Source organism: Dermacentor albipictus, chromosome 1, assembly GCF_038994185.2.
Source record: "Dermacentor albipictus isolate Rhodes 1998 colony chromosome 1, USDA_Dalb.pri_finalv2, whole genome shotgun sequence".
NCBI lineage: Eukaryota > Metazoa > Arthropoda > Arachnida > Ixodida > Ixodidae > Dermacentor > Dermacentor albipictus.
In genome coordinates, this window is record NC_091821.1 from 248,920,422 (window position 1) to 248,939,781 (window position 19,360).

Consider the following 19,360-nt stretch of genomic DNA (forward strand, 5'->3'; position numbering starts at 1 on the left):
TGGGGGAGGGTGGGAGAGGGAAAAGGTGATGTGACAAGGCGAGGAAATGCTACTACTTGGGTGCCTTGCTGAGCGCACAACAGAGGCACCTTAGCTACTACTAGACGTGACAGCAGTTGTGGACAAACTGGTAAACAGTTCAAGATACAGTATGTTGTGTTTCTGCTATTTCTTAAAAATAAACACCATGCAAATTTATCAAGCAGACAACTGATGCACGGCATGCAGATTCAAAGCTGCATTAAAGCACTGTAGTGTCTAGGTGACATCGTAGCCCCAACGAGTCTAGGCGTTGCATTTCAATTCAATACTTCTGTACCCACCATGGTACCTTTGCGACTATGGCATTTCTCAAGGTCGTGAGCTCAATCCCGACCGCAGCAGCCACATTTTGACAGGGGCGAAATACAAAAACGCTTGTGCATACTTAGGTTTAGGTGCTTGTCAAAGAACCTCGGGGGGTCGAAATTAATCCGTAGTCTGTCACTACAGCATGCCTCATAACCAAATTGTGGTTTTGGCACATACAGTCCCACAATTAAAGTAAATAACACTTCTGCCACGATGCGATGTGCCGTGTGAGGCAATGACAATACTAACTTTCTCTGAGGTTATTAACAATGGTGCACAACAAGGCCTCAAGCAAGCAAATCTTGCTGTGTGTTCTGAGCACTGCACAGACAAGCAGCAATGGTGACCATGAGGTAACATTTGCCATCAACTCACCACTCTTGTATTGCACTAAACACAGAAGAAATCAAACATCTGCCATCAACATCTCCACTAATTATTGTCAATCAAAGCAAACAGCACAGAAAGCTTTGCTTACATCGATTCCCACAGTGCGTGAGACCCACATAATATTTCTTTTAAACTTTGGAATTTGTTTTTTATGAATAACACTGTACTTCAAGAAGTAAAGAAGAATGTGCACAAGAAACTTTTTTTTATACCAGAGCTTAAAATCATACGAGAAAAATCGAGCCATGTCAATGAGTACAGAATAGGGGCAAAGTTAGACAACTACAGTGTATAATTATTTTTTGCAATACCACAAACTGTGGCTCACTATACACGGAGCTTTCAAAGGCAGCTGCTGAACATTAAAGAGCTTTCTAAATGTGACTGCTTTATTGGGCTTATAATCTCTCATTTTTCACCAGAAACGTGGTGCCTAGTGCAACTATTGCAGCTGCAGCTAAGGAATTTATCTGGGATATCTCAGGCAGCAGCCTCTGAACCACTCAACTAGCAACATGAAAAGGTACAACAGCTGGATATATAAAGACTTATAGGGACACTAAAGTGAATTTCAATCTTCAATATATGTTTCAAACCGTGTACTAATGTACACGGTTTGAAATAACTAATGTACAGTTCTGCTAGGATCCAGAGCATTAACTTATTAAACGCAGAAAGGGAAGAGACAACTGGGAACTCTACTAGTTCTATATGTTGAATGAATGCAGAAGAGAGCACGGGAAAAAGCTGTCATCATCAGGGGACTTGCCAAGGCACACAGGGACATGTCAACACCAAAGAAATGAACCGACTGCAGTAGGATTGTATGACGCAGGGAAATGAAGCTGACAACAAGGAACCATAAACAAGATTAGCATGGTTATCTGAACTGCATGTTCAACTAATTGTTTTCAGTATATTCATTAAAATACCTACTACATTTATGAGCAACAGCCATAAAAGATGTTGCAGTTATTTTCTTTAGTGCTACTGCAATATATCATGCTTTGCGAGAGCACTAGCTCTTTCAAGCATAAATTTGCCAATAAATTTGCGAATTCTGCACAAGACATGCAAATGTGGAGCTCATCCAACCAGAAGCCTTACTTTGTCAAAGCGCCAGTGACAGCTGTGCGAACCCTGACATCTTCATCTCCAAGCAACTCAAATAGTATCTCGTGCACTAGAATCTCTTGGTACGTTGGCATCCAGGGACAAACACTCCTTGTAATACTACTGGCCACACTGCTTATGTGCTGCAGGGCGCGGTAAGGCAGCTCCCCAATCATCTCCACAAGTTCCACCTTGAGAGAAGAAAGTAGAATACATACCACATGTTACTAAGAGTGCACATTCTGGTAATCAAGTCCAAAGAATCCTGGCTGCAGAATGCACGCAGAAGAAAATCCTATGTAGCCACAGTGCGAATTGCAGCATAGCCATCCCCATACTGCTGATAGACCACAGGTAGGTAAGGCAATAAACTGATGTGATAACCAAATCAATGCTGAAACCAAAGTGGAAGGATGTGGAGATGTGAGCCATACAACCAGCGCTGTCAGGGGTATGGTTTTCAGTGTTCAAATTTTGTAACTTCTCCCTCGTTTCTTGTTTCATGAAACATGTGGCCACAGAGCACCATGAACCACCTGAGTGTCTGCAAATCTCTAAAGGAAGCTTCTTGGTCTCAATTTTATTATCACACATGCTCATTTTCTTTGCTTACTTTTCTTATTTTATGCAAGCAATTCTGTTTATTTTTCATTACAGTGCTTTTAAGAATGACTGCACTATCAGGATCCTGTAACTTCATTAATTGCAGGGTCTTAAATGTTTAGAATGATTGAAATTTGGTAATTATGACAGATAAACCATTATATCTATATGAGGAATCATAAGTAGTTTTGATTGAGTGCCTTGAAAGTTGCTCAGTCCTTAAAGGGGTTTGTAACATGGCTTGGGCTTGAAGTACTTCTTTATTGTTTATACAGTATGAGACTTGGCAAGCTGCATGATAATGCTGAGACAAGAGCACTTAATACCGTAATCAGCTCCACACATCCATATTGCTTGCAAACAAATCAAGTGGCACAACGTCGGATTTTGCAGCAGCGGATGTGAGGTGTTACGCATGTTATATGCTTCACACAGTGATTGGCTGAGCACAGGTTGCACTTAGCTGACCGATACCTGAAAAACAAATGTAATGACGGTAATGTACCGAATGGCTTATCTCATCACCAAGCAATAATCGTTATCTACCTTGCGTGCATTTAATTTAACACTGTGCTCCAAGTACTTTCAGGTCATGAACAGCATGCAGGTATCAGTGTGACATAGCGTTCTTTACAGGAATGTAGTGAGTGCACAACGTGAAAGAACATGTACACAAGGTGACCATTATTGTTTGGGCATAGGATAAGCACCAAAGGGCATAAAATTTTTTTAAGGCATAGGCCCCAGCACCACTTGTCACATGTTCCCTCTAGTTATAAGCTGCATGTGGAAATGGAAAGCAGTGCAGCAGATAGCCCACCTTGGAAGTCTTAAGGCCCCAACTTCACACATCTGTACTGTAATAGTCTGTCAGGTTATCACAATTTTAAAAGAAAAAACAATTTTGAACACACACACACACACACACACACACACACACACACACACACACACACACACACACACACACACACACACACACACACACACACACACACACACACACACACACATGCACACTCACACAAACACTCATGCATGCTTATTTGTATGTTTAATCCGAAAAGACAACCTTCCGGAGGGAAGTGGCTAGGTAGGCGGAGCTCTGGGGAAGGGGGTTTCACAACCACTTTATCAATGTGCCACTGTGTGACTGGGCACACAATGAGAATATGAAATCCAAACAACAAGAAGGTAAACGAATGTAGCATAGCAACAAAATATGAAAAGAAACTATGTGAGCAACAACTAAGGCGCAAAAGGTGCCACAGTGTACAGGTGCACAGGACGAGGAGGAGGGCCTACCTTGACTAGCCAGTAGGCATTGTCCTTGAGCTTCATGCAAGCCTCGAGCAATGATGGCACTAAGTTGGCATGGCAGGAGTGGAGCAGGCTAGCAATGCAAAGGCGGGTGGCCTGCACACCTGTGCGACTGGACACCGAGGAGGAACTGCCCGTGACTCTAGTGATTTTGCCAACCAGATCTACTAGTTTGGGTACATCTGCAAAAAGGTAGTGACAGAGGAGAGGGTGCAAACAGTGCCACTTGAGAACATCAGTGCTTTTGCAAAGATTACTTCTGCCAAAACTGACGACTGTTAGCACCTTAAAGGTGCTACATGTTATGCAGCAAGACTTTTACTGAAACAGAACACTTTTACTACACCTTGATAAGCTTGAACACAAAGTTCCTCCCACCCATTAAAAGAAAAGAGGGAGCCCAAGAAAGGGCATAAACTAATGTACATGAGCAATGTGCTACTTTAACTTTTTCTGCATGGAATATGAGCTGAGCTCATCAAGTGCATACAATGATACTTCGTTAAACCGTAGTTGGCCGGAGCTCGGAAAAAGTACGTACTGAACGGTAGTGCTGCTTGACAGAAATATCACGAGATCCCCCACTTACCTGTCAAAAACGGAACTCAGAGAGAGTGCGATGAAATGGGAAAGAGCATGCAGTGTTTATTCACTTCACACAACAAAAGTGTTATCTTCATTTGACGCCACAGCGGCCTAGCAGTGACAACAGCAGCCTCAAACTTACTGAAGCTGCGAGCCAGCTTTTCAGCCAGCCCCCTCTTCGCAGCAAACACTCGTATGGCAGATTCCTCGTTGGCATTCTCCGTGCACGCGCATGGTAGCGCTGCAGAAGTCGCGGGGCACCTTTTTCATTGAGGGGTGCTGTTCTCGTCACAACGATTGCATTCAGGATTGCATTCACGCAACGTGTAGCTTCTACCCTTGTCGGGCCTGAATCGCCGTGCTGTTGCTTTCCGTGTCGTCCTCATCACTGTCACTAGTCGACACGTCGGCAACAATGGCAAGTCGAACCTCGCAGCCGACATCTTTTCGCGGTCGCAGCAGCGCTGCTGAGCAACTTCTTCGCATTCCAAATGCCACACACCGTAGTCAACAGCAGATCCCTGTCGCGTGCCAGCGCCGACTTCGTGTCACATTTAATAGCATGAATGATGTCTAATTTTTCTTCTATGCTGAGCACCTGGCGTCTTTTTTATTCGAGCTTCAGCATGATGCGAGCCCTTGATTGCACAACGCCACAACGCTCTCTGGCACAGCACCGAAATGATGTTGATGTGGCTTCGCACGCAAATGCACAGGGCGCTTGGAGGCCGTTGTTCCGATCTCTGAGGCTTGTTGTTCTGCCGGGCCGCCCGATGGAGACGACGCACCGCCATGTTTGCGTGACAAAAAGTGGAAACACTATGTTTTAACCGATACATACGCAATAAGCTGGTACAGTTTATACGGATACAAAACATGTTACGTTAAATGGCTGCTGAGTCGGGGATTTAACTTTACTACTTTTTAAAGAAAACTACTGTTTAAGCGGGTACAGTTTAACGAGGTTTTACTGTACTACTTGCAAAAAAGGGACTGACGATGACCCCAACTTGCCCAGTGCTGTTTTATTTTTATGCAGCCCTCAAGACAATCTGAGCCCGTCCTCTACTCTGTGCTTGTTGCAACCACACCAAATGGTGCAAAGAGCTTGTTAAGAATGAACTTGTGAATACGCAGCCTAAACGTGCAGTGAAGCCCACCTGTATGCAGTCAAGCCCCCTTTCGTTACGGTATGCAATTTTTTTTTTTTTAATAAGCTTCACCTTTCTGACACAAACGTTTTGCTTGGACTTGCTTTATATTATCAACATAACCACTCTCACACAAAGAAATGCTATATTTTTTTACAAGTTTTTGTCATTCTCTTACTGTCTTTAATTTGCGGAACACAGCAAATGTCTTTTGCCCCAGAGCTTAGAAGCCATGCTTCTCGGGTTTCAAAGACTCACCTCACTTAATGACCTAATTTCACTGCGACATGAGCAAGCTTGCAAAGTATAGCTGGTACATGTTTCCTTTTTTTTTTTGCATACACATTACATATTTCATTAGATGTCTACAAGACTTGTGTACCTGACACACATAAAAAGACAGGACCACAGTACTCGTTCTCCATCAAGAATAGCATTGATTCAGGTCTGTACTTAAGCACATTAGAATAAAAGCAACCATCTACATAAAAAGCTATACATATCATAAGCAGCTGGATCTTGTGCAAGCAAGTTCTTCTATATCGAGTTTATTAAGGCATCACCAGGGATATCAAGCATTTGTCAAACTTATATACTGGAGGCACAGCCTTTCATGTGAGTGATGTGACTACTGTGGTTCATGAATATCACTCGGCTTTTGGTTCATACCGTCAATGCAAAACACCCTGCAATTACGCCTTCGTGTTACACCTGAACATAGAGGCAACTTTGTCTCGATATCATGCTGATGAGATTATTAGTATGCGTTTTCACGAAGGTGTTGAACCAAACCCAAACCAAATTTGAACCCTCTTTAAACCCCGCCCCTCGCTCCCCAAAGAAACAACAACAACAACAACAACAACAACAACAACAACACACGCACACGCACACGCACGCACACACACACACACACACACACACACACACACACACACACACACACATACAAACACACACAAATTCATGGTTACTCATCTAGAATGAAATGGCTCAAGCATTTTGGATGACAAGGAGTGAAGAAATCAGTTGGGATAAACAAAACAGCTTTTCTCCTATAGTTGGCATGCTCCATTTGTAGCCTGTTATGACTCACAAAATGATCTGCGTACATGAGTTGGTACAGGTGCTGCATAGGTGTAAAAAACTGCGGGCATTTAGGTCGGGATACTTGCAGTTTGAACACCACCATCCTATCTGAGCGCCATGGCAAGAACAATTTTCGAGGATCCCCAATGGACTCCCCATTTCATTGAGACTTTGTGGATCAGTGACAACTCATCACACAAGCCAGAAAAAAGAAGAGGAAGAAGCTCAACTGCAGTAACTGATAATTTAAAGTATACACACCATGAGAAATGCAGAGTATAAAAAATGCCAAGCAAGGTGTCATAAGTGGTATGGGGCGAACCACCCTGGGTGCCACATGCAACAACTTTCATTTTTGCAAACAGGACCCAATTAATGAAAGGCATTTCAAGCATAAATAAAAATTCTGAGTGGCATGCATATTGCTGCTTGCCTTCAGCATGTCTATATGGTACTGTTGCTTTAGTGACGTGACTGGAACTGTGCCAGATTTACAGTGGCCAGTGCAAACCATAAACAAACACAAGATGGTGAGCTGGACATTTTCTTGTGTTATCGTTAGACATGGGTAGAAGCGAGCTTATGTTATTTGAGGCTCTGCATGTAGAATCGAAGCAGCATCTTTTCGTGCTTATGAGGCAGTACTCATGTGTATTCACACAACAGCAAGAAAAGCATATTTCCCTAGCACACGAGGTTAAAATTTTCAAGCGTTAAAATCTCTAGCAAGTTGCCTTTTGCTCCGCCCATGGTGATTGAACTGCTTCCATTTTCATTGCTTTATATATGCTGTGATGTACATTAAATGAAGTGACTCTTCCCCCCCCCCCCCACCACCTACCCCTGAAATAGCTTGGTTTTTCTTTTTTTGAAGTATTTATTTGCATGTTATTCCTTCACATGTATAGTGACAGGCATTCAAGGGCCCCCGAAACGGTTCGGACAAATTTTATAGACGCATAGGATACAGCTAAAGTTAATCATTCGCACCACAATTTGTGCGAAGCATCTCATATTATGAGAGCTACGAATGATTGCAAGTTACCCTCCTTCATAGTCATGCATTTTGTCCTCAACTTGCTCACCGAGTGTTTGGGCCTAAGCTCCGCCTTCACTGGCTCAGCATCATGATGGCATGTCGTGTCGTCTACTTCTGGTTCTCTAGGAGCGCGTGCGAGATGTCTCTCCAACCTCTCCTGCAGCTGCTTGGCATTCAACCCCAAGCGAGAGCTATCGAAGCAGTGTGCTTTGCGAGCATTCTGTCGCAGCACCAAACATGTTTGGTATCCCGGTAACCACAGGCGAGCTGGGCGTTTCGACGGATGGGTGGAGGCATAAACTCAATCTGATGAAGCAACATTAGCATAGGCGTACGTGAGTGGCCTGATCGGTCTGCACGGTCCAGCCACCTGTTGGCGCAGAGCTTAACCAGCCAAACAAAGAGCTAATATTGCTCTAACCAAGTGTAAAACACTTTAAACATTTATAAAAAGCAGCATGTTAACGATTACGCTCCTACGAAAAATTTACACCAGCAGCAACGAAGAATACGCTTCGTTACTACTACTGTGTTCGGTTGAGCTCCATGCCACCAGGTGGCTGCACCATACAGATCATTCACGTTAGCGCTTCTGCTCATCCCATGAAACGGCACGGTCAAGCGGCCCGGCCTTGTACTCTCGCTTGTGTTTACCCGAATACTGGACTCGCGAAACGCTACTATGGTAGTAATCCTCCAGTGTAAAGTGGCGGCTGCAAACATGCAAATCCTGGCGCCGATCAGATACCCATAGTCCGATGCGCTGCAGCCGCTCCGCTCGTTTGCTGCCTTGCAGAGGGACATGATGTCGCAGCTTGACATATTGCCAGTGGCTACGCTTGCAGTCCACAATGCAACAAAGGCGATTCATAGCGCTCACGGAAAGACAGACCAACACTGACTGCACAGCTCTCATCAAGAAAGTGCTTAAATACACTGAGAAATTGTTCTTGTGCATTCTCTTTCTGTTACTTCCTTTTCATAGAAACAAATCAACTAACATTCCAACTATTACGAACATTTGTTCACCATAAAGTTGGAAAAATTATCGATGCACCCTGAGCAGCCAACCGGACAGCTCGCCCTACTGGTGTCATTAGGGCAATTTAGGTCAAATAGGGCAGCTGAAAATTCAGCCGAGCTGTGTGCTGCGATCGGCAGCGATGTACATGTTTAAAACCCTATAATAAATTACACACTTAATGCGGAGCACTCAGATGCGTCAATTAGTGATCAGAAGGACCTACTCTAACGACTCAGTACATTTGTACAAAATTGTCAAAATTGTTTCAGGGTCCCTTTAAATTATCTGTTTAATTTGCCCTTTATTTGGTGAAGTAGTCATAATGAAGCTGCTTGATTCTTGCATGCAGTGCTTTGTCAGTAAATAGCAATTACTATGCAAGAATAAAATCTCACATTAATCTAATCAGTAATATCAGACTTTTCAAGTTTATAAGATAAACACAATTTCATGCAGTTATTAGGCACCACATTATAATAATATTATGAAAAACATATTAGTAGGCGATGATATGCATGATAAAAAGCATTAAATATATGCCTGTCCACAATATGTTTTTGTGTGATGCAACTCATATGTTTGACATGTTCATTGCTCTCAGTCGTATGTATATACCATTTGTTCAACTTGAAATACATAAAGCCCAGTAAGCATTTTAAACTGCAGCTAGAAGCAACATATACCTTTGCTATAGCAATGTAACATCAGTATTTCATGTTTGAAATGGCATAAAACATCCAAGTCTTGTTTCCCATGTGCCAGTGAGGTCATCTTGTAATTCTTCCAAGTAAAAACTTCCCACAGAGACTAGTTGTTAATAGCCTATGTGCTGCTGTGTCACATGACAATATGAAAGTCCGATGAACAAATGCATTGCACAGAGCCAATTCAACAATTGTTATATTTTCTTACTTCTTAAAACCAAATAAGTATTTTTTTGCAGGTTCGGTGTCAAAGTGTTTATAAAATAGCATTGTTTGCTTATATATATATATATATATATATATATATATATATATATATATATATATATATATAGTAAAACCTCGTTAAACCATACCCGCTTAAACAGTAGTTTCGTATTAAAAGTAGCAAAGTCAAATCCCCAACTCAGCGGCCATTGAACATAATGTGTCTTGTATCCGCATAAACCGTACCAGCTTAGTACGTACGTGTCGGTAGTGTTTCCACTTTTCATCACGCAAACACAGTGGTGCGTCGTCTCCACCGGGCGGACTGGCAGAACAACAAGCCTCAGAGATCGGAACAACAGCCTCCAAGCTCCCTGTGCATTTGCGCGTGAAGCCACATAAACATCAACATCATTTCGGCGCCGTGCCAGAGAGTGTTGCGGCGTCGTGCAAACGAGGACTTGTGTCATGTTGAAGCTCGGATAGAAAAGACGCCGGGTGATCGGCATAGAAGAAAAATTAGACATCGTTCTTGCTATCGAACATGATACGAAGAAGTCGGCACTGGCAAGCGATAAGGATCTGCTGTTGACTACGGTGTGTGGCATTTGGAACGCGAAGAAGTTGCTCGGCAGCGCTGCTGCGACCATGAAGAGATGTCAGCTACGAGGTTCGACTTTTTGCCATTGTTGTCGAAGTGTGGATTAGCAACAGTGACGAGGACGACAGGGAAAGCGACAGCATGGGTGATTCAGGCCCGACAGTGGTAGAAGTTGCGCATTACGTCAGCCTCATGAATGCAATCGTCGCGACGAGAACAGCACCCCGCAATGATAAAGGTGCCCCGTGACTTCTGCAGCACTACTGTGCGCGTGCACGGAGAATACGTAACACTAACGAGGAATTTGCCATGCGAGTGTTGGCCGAGAAGAGGGGGCTGGCTGAAAAGCTGGCACGCAGCTTCACTAAGTTTGAGGCCGCTGTTGTCGCTGCTATGCTACCACAGCATGAAACGAAAATAGCACTTTTGTCGTGCGAAGTGAATAAATACTGCATGTTTATTTCCCCTTTCATTTCACACTCTCTAAGTTCTGTGTTCCGTTTTTGACAGGTAAGTGGGCACGATCTCATGCTATTTCGGTTAAACAGTACTACAGTACTACTGTTTAGTATGTACTTTTTCCGAGCTCCAGCCAACTACGGTTTAATGAGGTTTCACTGTATGTCAGTGGCGTAGCCAGAAATTTTGTTCGGGGGGGGGGGGGGGGGCTACGCCACTGGCCCCACATATATATATATATACATATAGTCATATAATGAGAAGCCAACAAACACTGACACCAAGTACAACATAGGGGAAATTGCATGTGCTTAATAAATGAAATAAAGTAATGATAAATTAATGGAAATTAAAGTGGATGAAAAAACAACTTGCCGCAGGTGGGAACCGAACCCACAACCTTCGCATGTCGCGTGCGATGCTCTACCAATTGAGCTACCGCGGCGGCGTTTCCCCATCCACTTTCTTGGGTATTTATGTGTACTAGTAGAGCCGCCAAGGTCTGTGAGTGGTGGCACTGCCTAACACTCCCAGGCTTCTACTACGACACATAAATACCCAAGAAAGAGGATGGGAAAACGACGCCACAGTAGCTCAATTGGTAGAGCATCGCACGCGAAATGCGAAGGTTGTGGGTTCGGTTCCCACCTGCGGCATGTTGTTGTTTTTTCATCCACTTTAATTTCCATTAATTTATCGTTTCTTTCTTTGATTTATTAAGCACAATTAATTTCCCCTACGTTGCCCTTGGTGTCAGTGTTTGTTGGCTTCTTATGATATGACTAATAAAAAACAGGCCCCCCCCCGGTTAACCCCCTTTCTTCTCGTTCTTTGGTGGCAGGATCATGAATGGTACCAGAACTATATTATGCTCGTCTTGCACTGCAGGTGCGTGCAGGGAGTAAACTGCAGTAACTACACGCTGCAGAAGATGCAAGCACTGCATGTCATTATCAGCAACTACCTCCTTGGTCAACACAGTGGTGACCCGCTGTTTTGAAAAAAAAAGGCACTTTCAGCAGTGACCGCTGGTCCTACATTTGTCAGAGAGCCAAGTATTGTATATAATTTGCCCAGAATGATAACATAAAAATATCCTGACAAGCTGAGATCCAGAAAAAAAAAGTGGTGTGAAGGAAATTGAATTTGCTTTACAACCTGTCAAAATGTCCATCAGAAAGCTACCACCTTGCGTTTGACTTTGGTGTAGTGGCACAGCCTCTGCCTCCCATGCAGAAAGTGTGGGTTTGCTTCTCAATTAATGTACTTTTACTTCTTTCTTCTTTTTTCCATAATTTCTTTCTTTTGGGATTCGACAGTAGCGAAAACATTATAAATAGCCTATTTCCCCACATTTACAAATTGGCGGCAGCGCTCCTCCCCCCTCCACCTCAATGGCTATAAGAAAATCTTACGAGCGTAATATAGAGACAACTGTAAACGTATGTTCTAGATATTTTCATGTTATCAGGCAATTATCAAACTGAAGTATAACTGAAAACAGCTGCTTTGTGGTTTGTGCATTGTATATACGCTCACAGCAATGTGGTGAATGCCTGCGGTAACGTTCATCTCTTATCGCTACATGTAGCATTAAAAAAATAATAAAAAATAAATAAGCCAGCGAACATTTTCCGTAGTGCCGCCACATCTACACCGGCCACACATAGTTTGTCTTTCAATTTCGCTCCTATAGCCCAGGCTTAACAATAAAAACTATGTAAGAAAGAGAGGCAGGAATACACTCTGTTCAAATGAGCCGAACGTGGACAACAGTTGGGCCACCACTTGAAGGAGGCGGGACATAGCGATGGCCGCACAGTGTAAAGGTTAAGAGGGAACGCTGTGGCTTGAGGGGAGGGTGATGTTTAACCACTCATACTTGTGTTATTATGATGTGCTGACACAAAATTCTTGTGAGAAAGCATTCTTTGATAGATACTCTCTGTGTCTAGGCATACCACAAAAACCGTTTCAGGGACGCTTTAAGCAACACTTCAGGGTTCTCGAAGATGTTTGCGTGTGATGGGGAAACAAAAACAAAAAGCCAACATAAAGCAATACACAAAAACAAGACTCAGTGGCAAACCAGCAAAGAGCCTGGCTGTGTTCTCAGTGAACATGTCAGAGCCAGCAAGCCTCATTGTTAACTATCTCTTTCTGTGACTCAACAAAATACCTGGCCTCCGTGTCTGTTTGCGAGCCCAGTAATTCCAGCCATGGCTTGCCAGTTTGAGTGTGTGGCCAATGTAGTGACCCACAAGAAGGGCAGTCTGGCCACAAAGCTGAGGGTCAGAATGATGCACAAATTCAAGAACATCCCATATTTTCTGATCGCCATCTGAAAACACGTAAAAAAATTAAGTATGTCCCTATGACATCTTTTACCACACATCACAGAGCTTTGACAAGTACCTTATTTTTGTGAGAGGTGTGGGTCATACGCAAATTTCACCTTGAGATGTGGATTCATGGCAGTGCTGCCATGAAGCCACATTCAAGGCAAGGTTCTCTGCCATTCAGACTTTCGTCACCTCTTAGGAAACTCCACCTTCTCCCCACCCCTGCGCGTTGATGCCCTCTTCTTCCCTCCTTCATGGTCGCTCATTCTCCTCTTTACGGTTTGCCATTTTTCGTTTAGGAGCTAGCGAATAGCGCATGCAGCGCTGGCGAACTAGAAATCAGATCATGATGAGCTGTGCTTAACGGCCATCCTTCACAGCGCTGCAGAAGCTGTGGATTATCAGCATTGCCAAATGGGGGTGAGGGGGGGAACAGAGCCACTGGTCGAAGATGCGATGTGGACGAGTTGTGCATACGCAAATGAAGACTATATTTGCCAAGATGCGAGTCTTGCTGTATGCAGTTATTTCCGCGTGTTATATGTGTAGATTTTTTTCTTTTAAGCAGAGTTAGATCGGTAGATACTTGTCTAGGAGTCTATATTGTTTTGTGTGCCAATATACAACTTTGTTGCGTAGCAAATTACGACTGAAGGGCCCGCTGCTGCTCGTCAATTTGAATCGCTGTGCCAAAGTGAACGAGTTGAAGTAATCCCTACATGACCTCCCTTTGCCAATTTTGGCGAATCAGTCACTGCTTATTAGACAGGAGGTTACAGAGTCCAAAAGAGGTGTTACCACTCCGATTTTCAATTTTCATAATTTCTCACTTACAAAAGCTCTGTTCTGGCTACAAATGACGAATTCGTTTTACTGAAGCCTAATCTTTCATTTTAGCTTGACTTAATATTTTCCTTTAGTGTCCCTTTTAGCATCACTGTATCAGTGCTATGAATCTCAACAGGATTTTATTATTCCTTTATGGCCAAAAGGTGACCACTCTTACAGAGAATGTATGAATAGAACTGGAACCACTCTTCTGCTTCCATCGCACATCCAAGATACATTTTTATTCAAAACAGCAATCTACCAGCCCATCGCTTAACATTTTTTCTTTATATAATTGTCTGTACATTTTTCAGTTTGTTACCACTCCTTCCTGTAGTGTCTATGGGTCTTGAAAGTATGTAAAAGCAAATAAATAAATAAATAAATAAATAAATAAATAAATAAATAAATGTAATGAAGAAATTAGCAGCACTTGTAACTGATCTAAAGCTGAACTGAAAGTGGGAAATTTTACACGATACACTTATTTTTTAATACAAGACAAAGGAAGATGTCTTCAAGAAGCATAATTTTTTAAATTAAAGAGATAGAGAGAAAGAGAAAGAATTGAAAGATTCAGTGACTGTTGAAAGCTGAACACAATCCTTACACAATGTTACCCAGAACACTAAAGCACTCTTTGAATATGCTGCAACTGAAAGGAACGTGCAAACACAAAGGCTGAAAGGCAGGAGTGGACAAACTATGGGCTTTATTCTGTGACCCATCGGCAAGCAAACAGGCCTCCGGGTAGTGATGGTCATAATGCACAAAGAAAACAATAGTGACTAATGAAGCAATTACCTAATCTGAATTATATATGACCCTTTATTTTTCACTGTTTCTTTTATTGGTACATCAAGAAATCAAGAAAATAAAAAAAAATAAAAAAACCATTGTATCTGAACTAGCCTTAAATAAGCTACCGAGGAATTTATTTGCTACTGTAAGGCCGTCACTTGTTATTTACAATCTAGGTAAGTGACAGCATCAAAAGTGTGGGCTAGTTCAGTTTTGTGATTAGTCTACATACATGTATCTCAGTGCTGAAAAAAATGCGTGGTAGGGTATAAAGTTAAGACAAAATTACCTTGATTTTTCTGTTTCAACAACATGTAAACTAGTAAGCAGGCCAAAGAAGTCCATATCCTATGCTTGGTTCTGGAGCAGGTGGCTCTTGACCGAGTGGTGTATTGCATCGTATACGTCTATCACACTCTATTAATTAAGCATGTTTGAGTCAGATAAGATCAAACTTAGTGTGCACTGAGCATTACTGCAAGTTACTTTCAAGCAGACCTGACTGTGACCCTGCTAGGTTCAACCATGTTTTTGATTGCACTAAAAATTTCTACGTAGATCAACTTCAGTAAGGACTGACACAGCTTACATGGCAGTGCTGTCTGCGAGTACTCGGGCCCACACTGGCATAATTTCCTCAGTGCAATTTCAGTAGTTTGTTTTGTTTGATACCAAATTTACTCAGAAAACAGCTTTTTAAAATGAGAATTTCATGGGTACATCTGATACGCAATGATAATTGCATTTTTATATGCAGCACACTTTTGTAGAGTTAATGGAAAAGTTGATGCCGAAGTGGCTAATTGCAATAAGTGACACATTTATGTAACTGTATGTTACATGTGAATTGTGTGCAATTCTTCAATCTGCTTTCATTTTCTTTGTGTCTCACAGCTGTAATGGTAAATAAGTCCTGTTTATGCACACTAATTTGTTTACATGCATACTATTAGACATATGCAAAAATGCGCGCAGACAAAAGAGTTTAGAATAAATAGCAATAGAAGATGCCAAATTTGCCCACCTTTCTACTGATTTTGCATATACCTAGGCTTTCCAGACTACTGCAGCAAACAAAGCAAACATGTAACCACCTTCATCGGGCACTGCGGTGATGTGTAGGTCAAGGAAGAGGGCTGGAGGGTACAGCAGCAGCACACGGGTCAGGCTGCCCATGGCCAGCACCTTCATGCTGACCCGCACGTTGGCATCAGGCATCAGCACTCCACTGGTGCCCGTCAGGAGGAAATTGGACGCAAGGAGGCGCGCGCAGTACTTGAGGGGCACATCCGCATCGCGGTATGAACCTGGATTTCCCAGCTGCACACAAGTGAACAAAGGTCTGCTCCCTTTCATGGCTCTTTTTTTTGCCCTACATTTGTGCCCTAATTAGGTTGATGAGATAATTATTCCCCAAAATCACTTTCATCTTCAATTACGAGTCATTTGTAAAGCCACAGCCCATGACCTCAGAATAAATGTGGGCTGCTCTAAGAAATAAGTAAACAAAGCTGCTTTATTTTGATGCTTTATAGTTCAGCAAATCATAGAAAACAACGAAGATGCAGCAAAAGTAAGCTTTGGTTCACAGGTGATGTGCAAAGATTAGTCTGCAAGAGGCAGAATACATACAATAATTTTTAAAAAAGACAGGAGGGAAGGGCAAGAGAAACATGGCAAGTACCACTAAAATGAATGACGCCATAAAAATAGCAAAGGCCAGTTACTTTGAAACCCTACACTTGGGAATAAAAGAACGCCCAAAAGAACTATGGCAGATCTACAAAACAAATGGAAAGGATGATCTAACAATACTGACTATTGATGACGACGGCATGCTAGTGTATAACAATGGCCAGAAAGCTGAATGCGCTATCTCGTTTTTTAAATCGGTATTTTCTACTCATGCACACACGTTCATCAATTTTCCTAGAAGAAGTTGTGATGTTACTATGGAAAAGGTTGTGGCTAGTCTGAACAGAATCGAAACTACCGTATTTACATGACTGTAAGTCGACGCCCCCATATTGCGTGTGACAGGGAAAAAAAAAAGAAGCATACCCGAGGGTGAATTCCATAACGAAAATTTATTAGTAGCTGGCATTGTCACTGGACTACTCGTGTTCACTTGTGCCATCGTTCTCACTAGAGCTGCCATCGTCATCACTGCTACGGTCTCACAGCGCGTCGTCGTCCAGCGAAATTCCACATTTGGCAAACGACCACACCATGATATCTTGTGGAGCAGCAGCCCATGCTGAATGCACCCAACCACAAGCACCCTTCAGGGAAGCTCTTTTGACAGGTCCGGTTGGCGTAAGTTCGCGGTCTTCTGCCGCCAGCCCCTCGTACTCACAGCAGAGCAGGTCCTTAAAAGGCATAGATCCGGGCTTGTTTCATGATTATGTCGCACTTCATCGGCAGGGACCGATCACGCATTTGAGCTATGTATGCTGCAAGCTTGGCCTACAGCTCTGGAAAGCATCCCAACTCCAGCCCGTGGGAAATTCTTCGCGTGCCACACAGGTGAAAATTTTGCTTTGCTGCAGTCGCCACTCTTGCACCACCTGTTAAAAAACACTGAACTTGCGGCCTGCTGCGCAGTGATTTGTTTATTTGGCCTAAAGGATGGCCGCCCTCGTAAACGCTGCTGTGAACAAGCGCCAAATGTTTACTGGGCGTGGAGCACTCATGACAACTGAGAAAGTATGGAAGTAGCACGTAGCCGTTAGTCAAGTCACTTCCCCGTGCAGTGCTGTTGCGGTGACCTCCTCTGAGAGACAGTTACGGCACTGCACTTGTCTCTTCCATTTAACCTTCAAAGTCACTACACACACAGTCAAGTCAAATGTGTCAAACTAAGAGCTACGGAAAGAGAAACACAGGGGCGGTGTCTGCTCTTCCATGAACTATCGATACTCCCTGCAAGAGCTGCCATTCTGAGGGTGCTGCCGCAAATGGAACTGCGGCACTTCCATCAACTATCAACACCCTTCCATGAGTGCTATGTGCACTGCAAAACTTTCAAAAATGTTTAAATTTTTTTCCAAAAAGTGAACAAATGCGCGGGATAGCGAAAAGCTACGGGTAGGGCCATAGAGCAAACATAAAATTGTAACTACGTTGTAGCTTTCCTGATATCTCGTTGGTCTCGCTTTTTTGGTGGTGCCATGTTTTGGTTTCGATTGTAAGTCGACCCCCCAACTTCAGATTTTCAAATTAAAAAAGAAGTAGGTCGACCTACAATTGTGTAAATACGGTATTTTAAAGAAATTAAACCCTACAAAAGCCAGTGGTCCAGATGAAATACCAAATGCTTTGTTAACTCCACGAATTTCCTTTTAAAGGTGACACCTTGCGTTATGGTTTCTTTTATAGGACCACGAGGGAGTGGAATGCTCTCCCGTCAAATATTGTTGGTATACAATGTAATGTGGGGGCGGCCCGCAGCGCGCTGAGTCGCGTACCTCAATACCTTATTAAAGTTTTGCATCTATCCATCCATCCAATGTAATGAAAAGTTTTACTGTGCTTTGTTTGTTGAAATGAGTGTCAATTGATGAAGATATGTATGTACCCCCCTGCTGTAACGCCTTCCAAGGCGATGCAGGTACTCAATAAACAATAAACAATAAACAAAACATGTGCGCACTCTATTTCAAAATATTTATATCTGCTGCTTACAAAATCGATTGAGCAGGGCTGCCGGCCCTCTGATTGGAAAAGGGGCAAATATAGTACCGGTGCACAAATCTGGACTACGAAATTTTGGTGTCGAATTACCATTCTGTGTCGTTAATTAGTACAGTGTGCTAAGTGCTGGAACATGTTCTTTTCTCTAACATAATTAAATATTTAAATGAGAATCTCCTGCTAAACAATTCCCAGCATGGTTTCTGCAGTGGATTTTCCTGTGTCAAGCAACTCAAAGAATTAACTCACGATCTGGCAAGTGCATTGGATAAAGGTGGAACAATCGATTGTATATTTCTTGATTTCAAGAAGGCTTTTGATATTTGTGCAGCAAGACTTCTTAATAGAAAAGTTGTCAAGGTATGGGTATTGACACTACAGTAATCAATTGGATAAAAAATTATCTGCAGCTTAGACGTTTGAGGGTTGTTGTAAAAGGAGAGAAATCGGATGAGGCTGGCGCGACTTCAGGAGTACCACAAGGATCAGTGCTTGGCCCACGGCTCTTTTTGATTTATGTGAACGACATTGTTGATAATAATAAATCTTCTGTGCTCATGTTTGCAGATGACTGCGTATTGTATAGAGTTATTAATAATTTAAATGATTGTGCAACATTGCAAGGTGACATTGACAGGATCACACAGTGGTGTTCAACGTGGCATATGAACCTTAATGTAAAGAAAACGGTACACATGTGCTTAACTAAAGAGAAAAAAACAATTTCAGCCTAATTATAACATTAATGGTATACAACTGTTGACTGTGTGAGAATTTAAATATTTGGGAGTGTATTTCACTCTTCATTTATCTTGGACATGTCACATTGATTACATCACTGCCAAAGCATCTCGGGTTCTAGGTTTTATGAAAAGAAATGCAAAACAATTTCCATTCAAAGTGAAGGCTCTACTCTATCTTTCCAGTGTCCGGTCAATACTTGAATATGCCAGCCCGGTTTGGAATCCTTGGACACGAGTGAACATAGACAAACTGGAAAGAGTACAGAGTAAGGCTGCACAATTTATATTTAAAAATTACACACGAAATTTTAGTGTGA

At 42.6% G+C, this 19,360-nt stretch overlaps 1 protein-coding gene across 1 annotated transcript in view; it reads right to left on the reverse strand.

Annotated features, from left to right (window-relative positions):
- Positions 1-19,360, reverse strand: part of htt (huntingtin) — a 160,291-nt gene that overhangs the window by 113,033 nt on the left and 27,898 nt on the right. Inside the window, exons 12-15 of the mRNA XM_065430124.1 lie at positions 15,702-15,927; positions 12,816-12,977; positions 3,763-3,959; positions 1,849-2,045 (exon numbers count right to left, since the gene is read on the reverse strand). Coding sequence (XP_065286196.1) covers positions 1,849-2,045; positions 3,763-3,959; positions 12,816-12,977; positions 15,702-15,927 — 782 coding nt within the window. The remainder of the gene's footprint in view (positions 1-1,848; positions 2,046-3,762; positions 3,960-12,815; positions 12,978-15,701; positions 15,928-19,360) is intronic.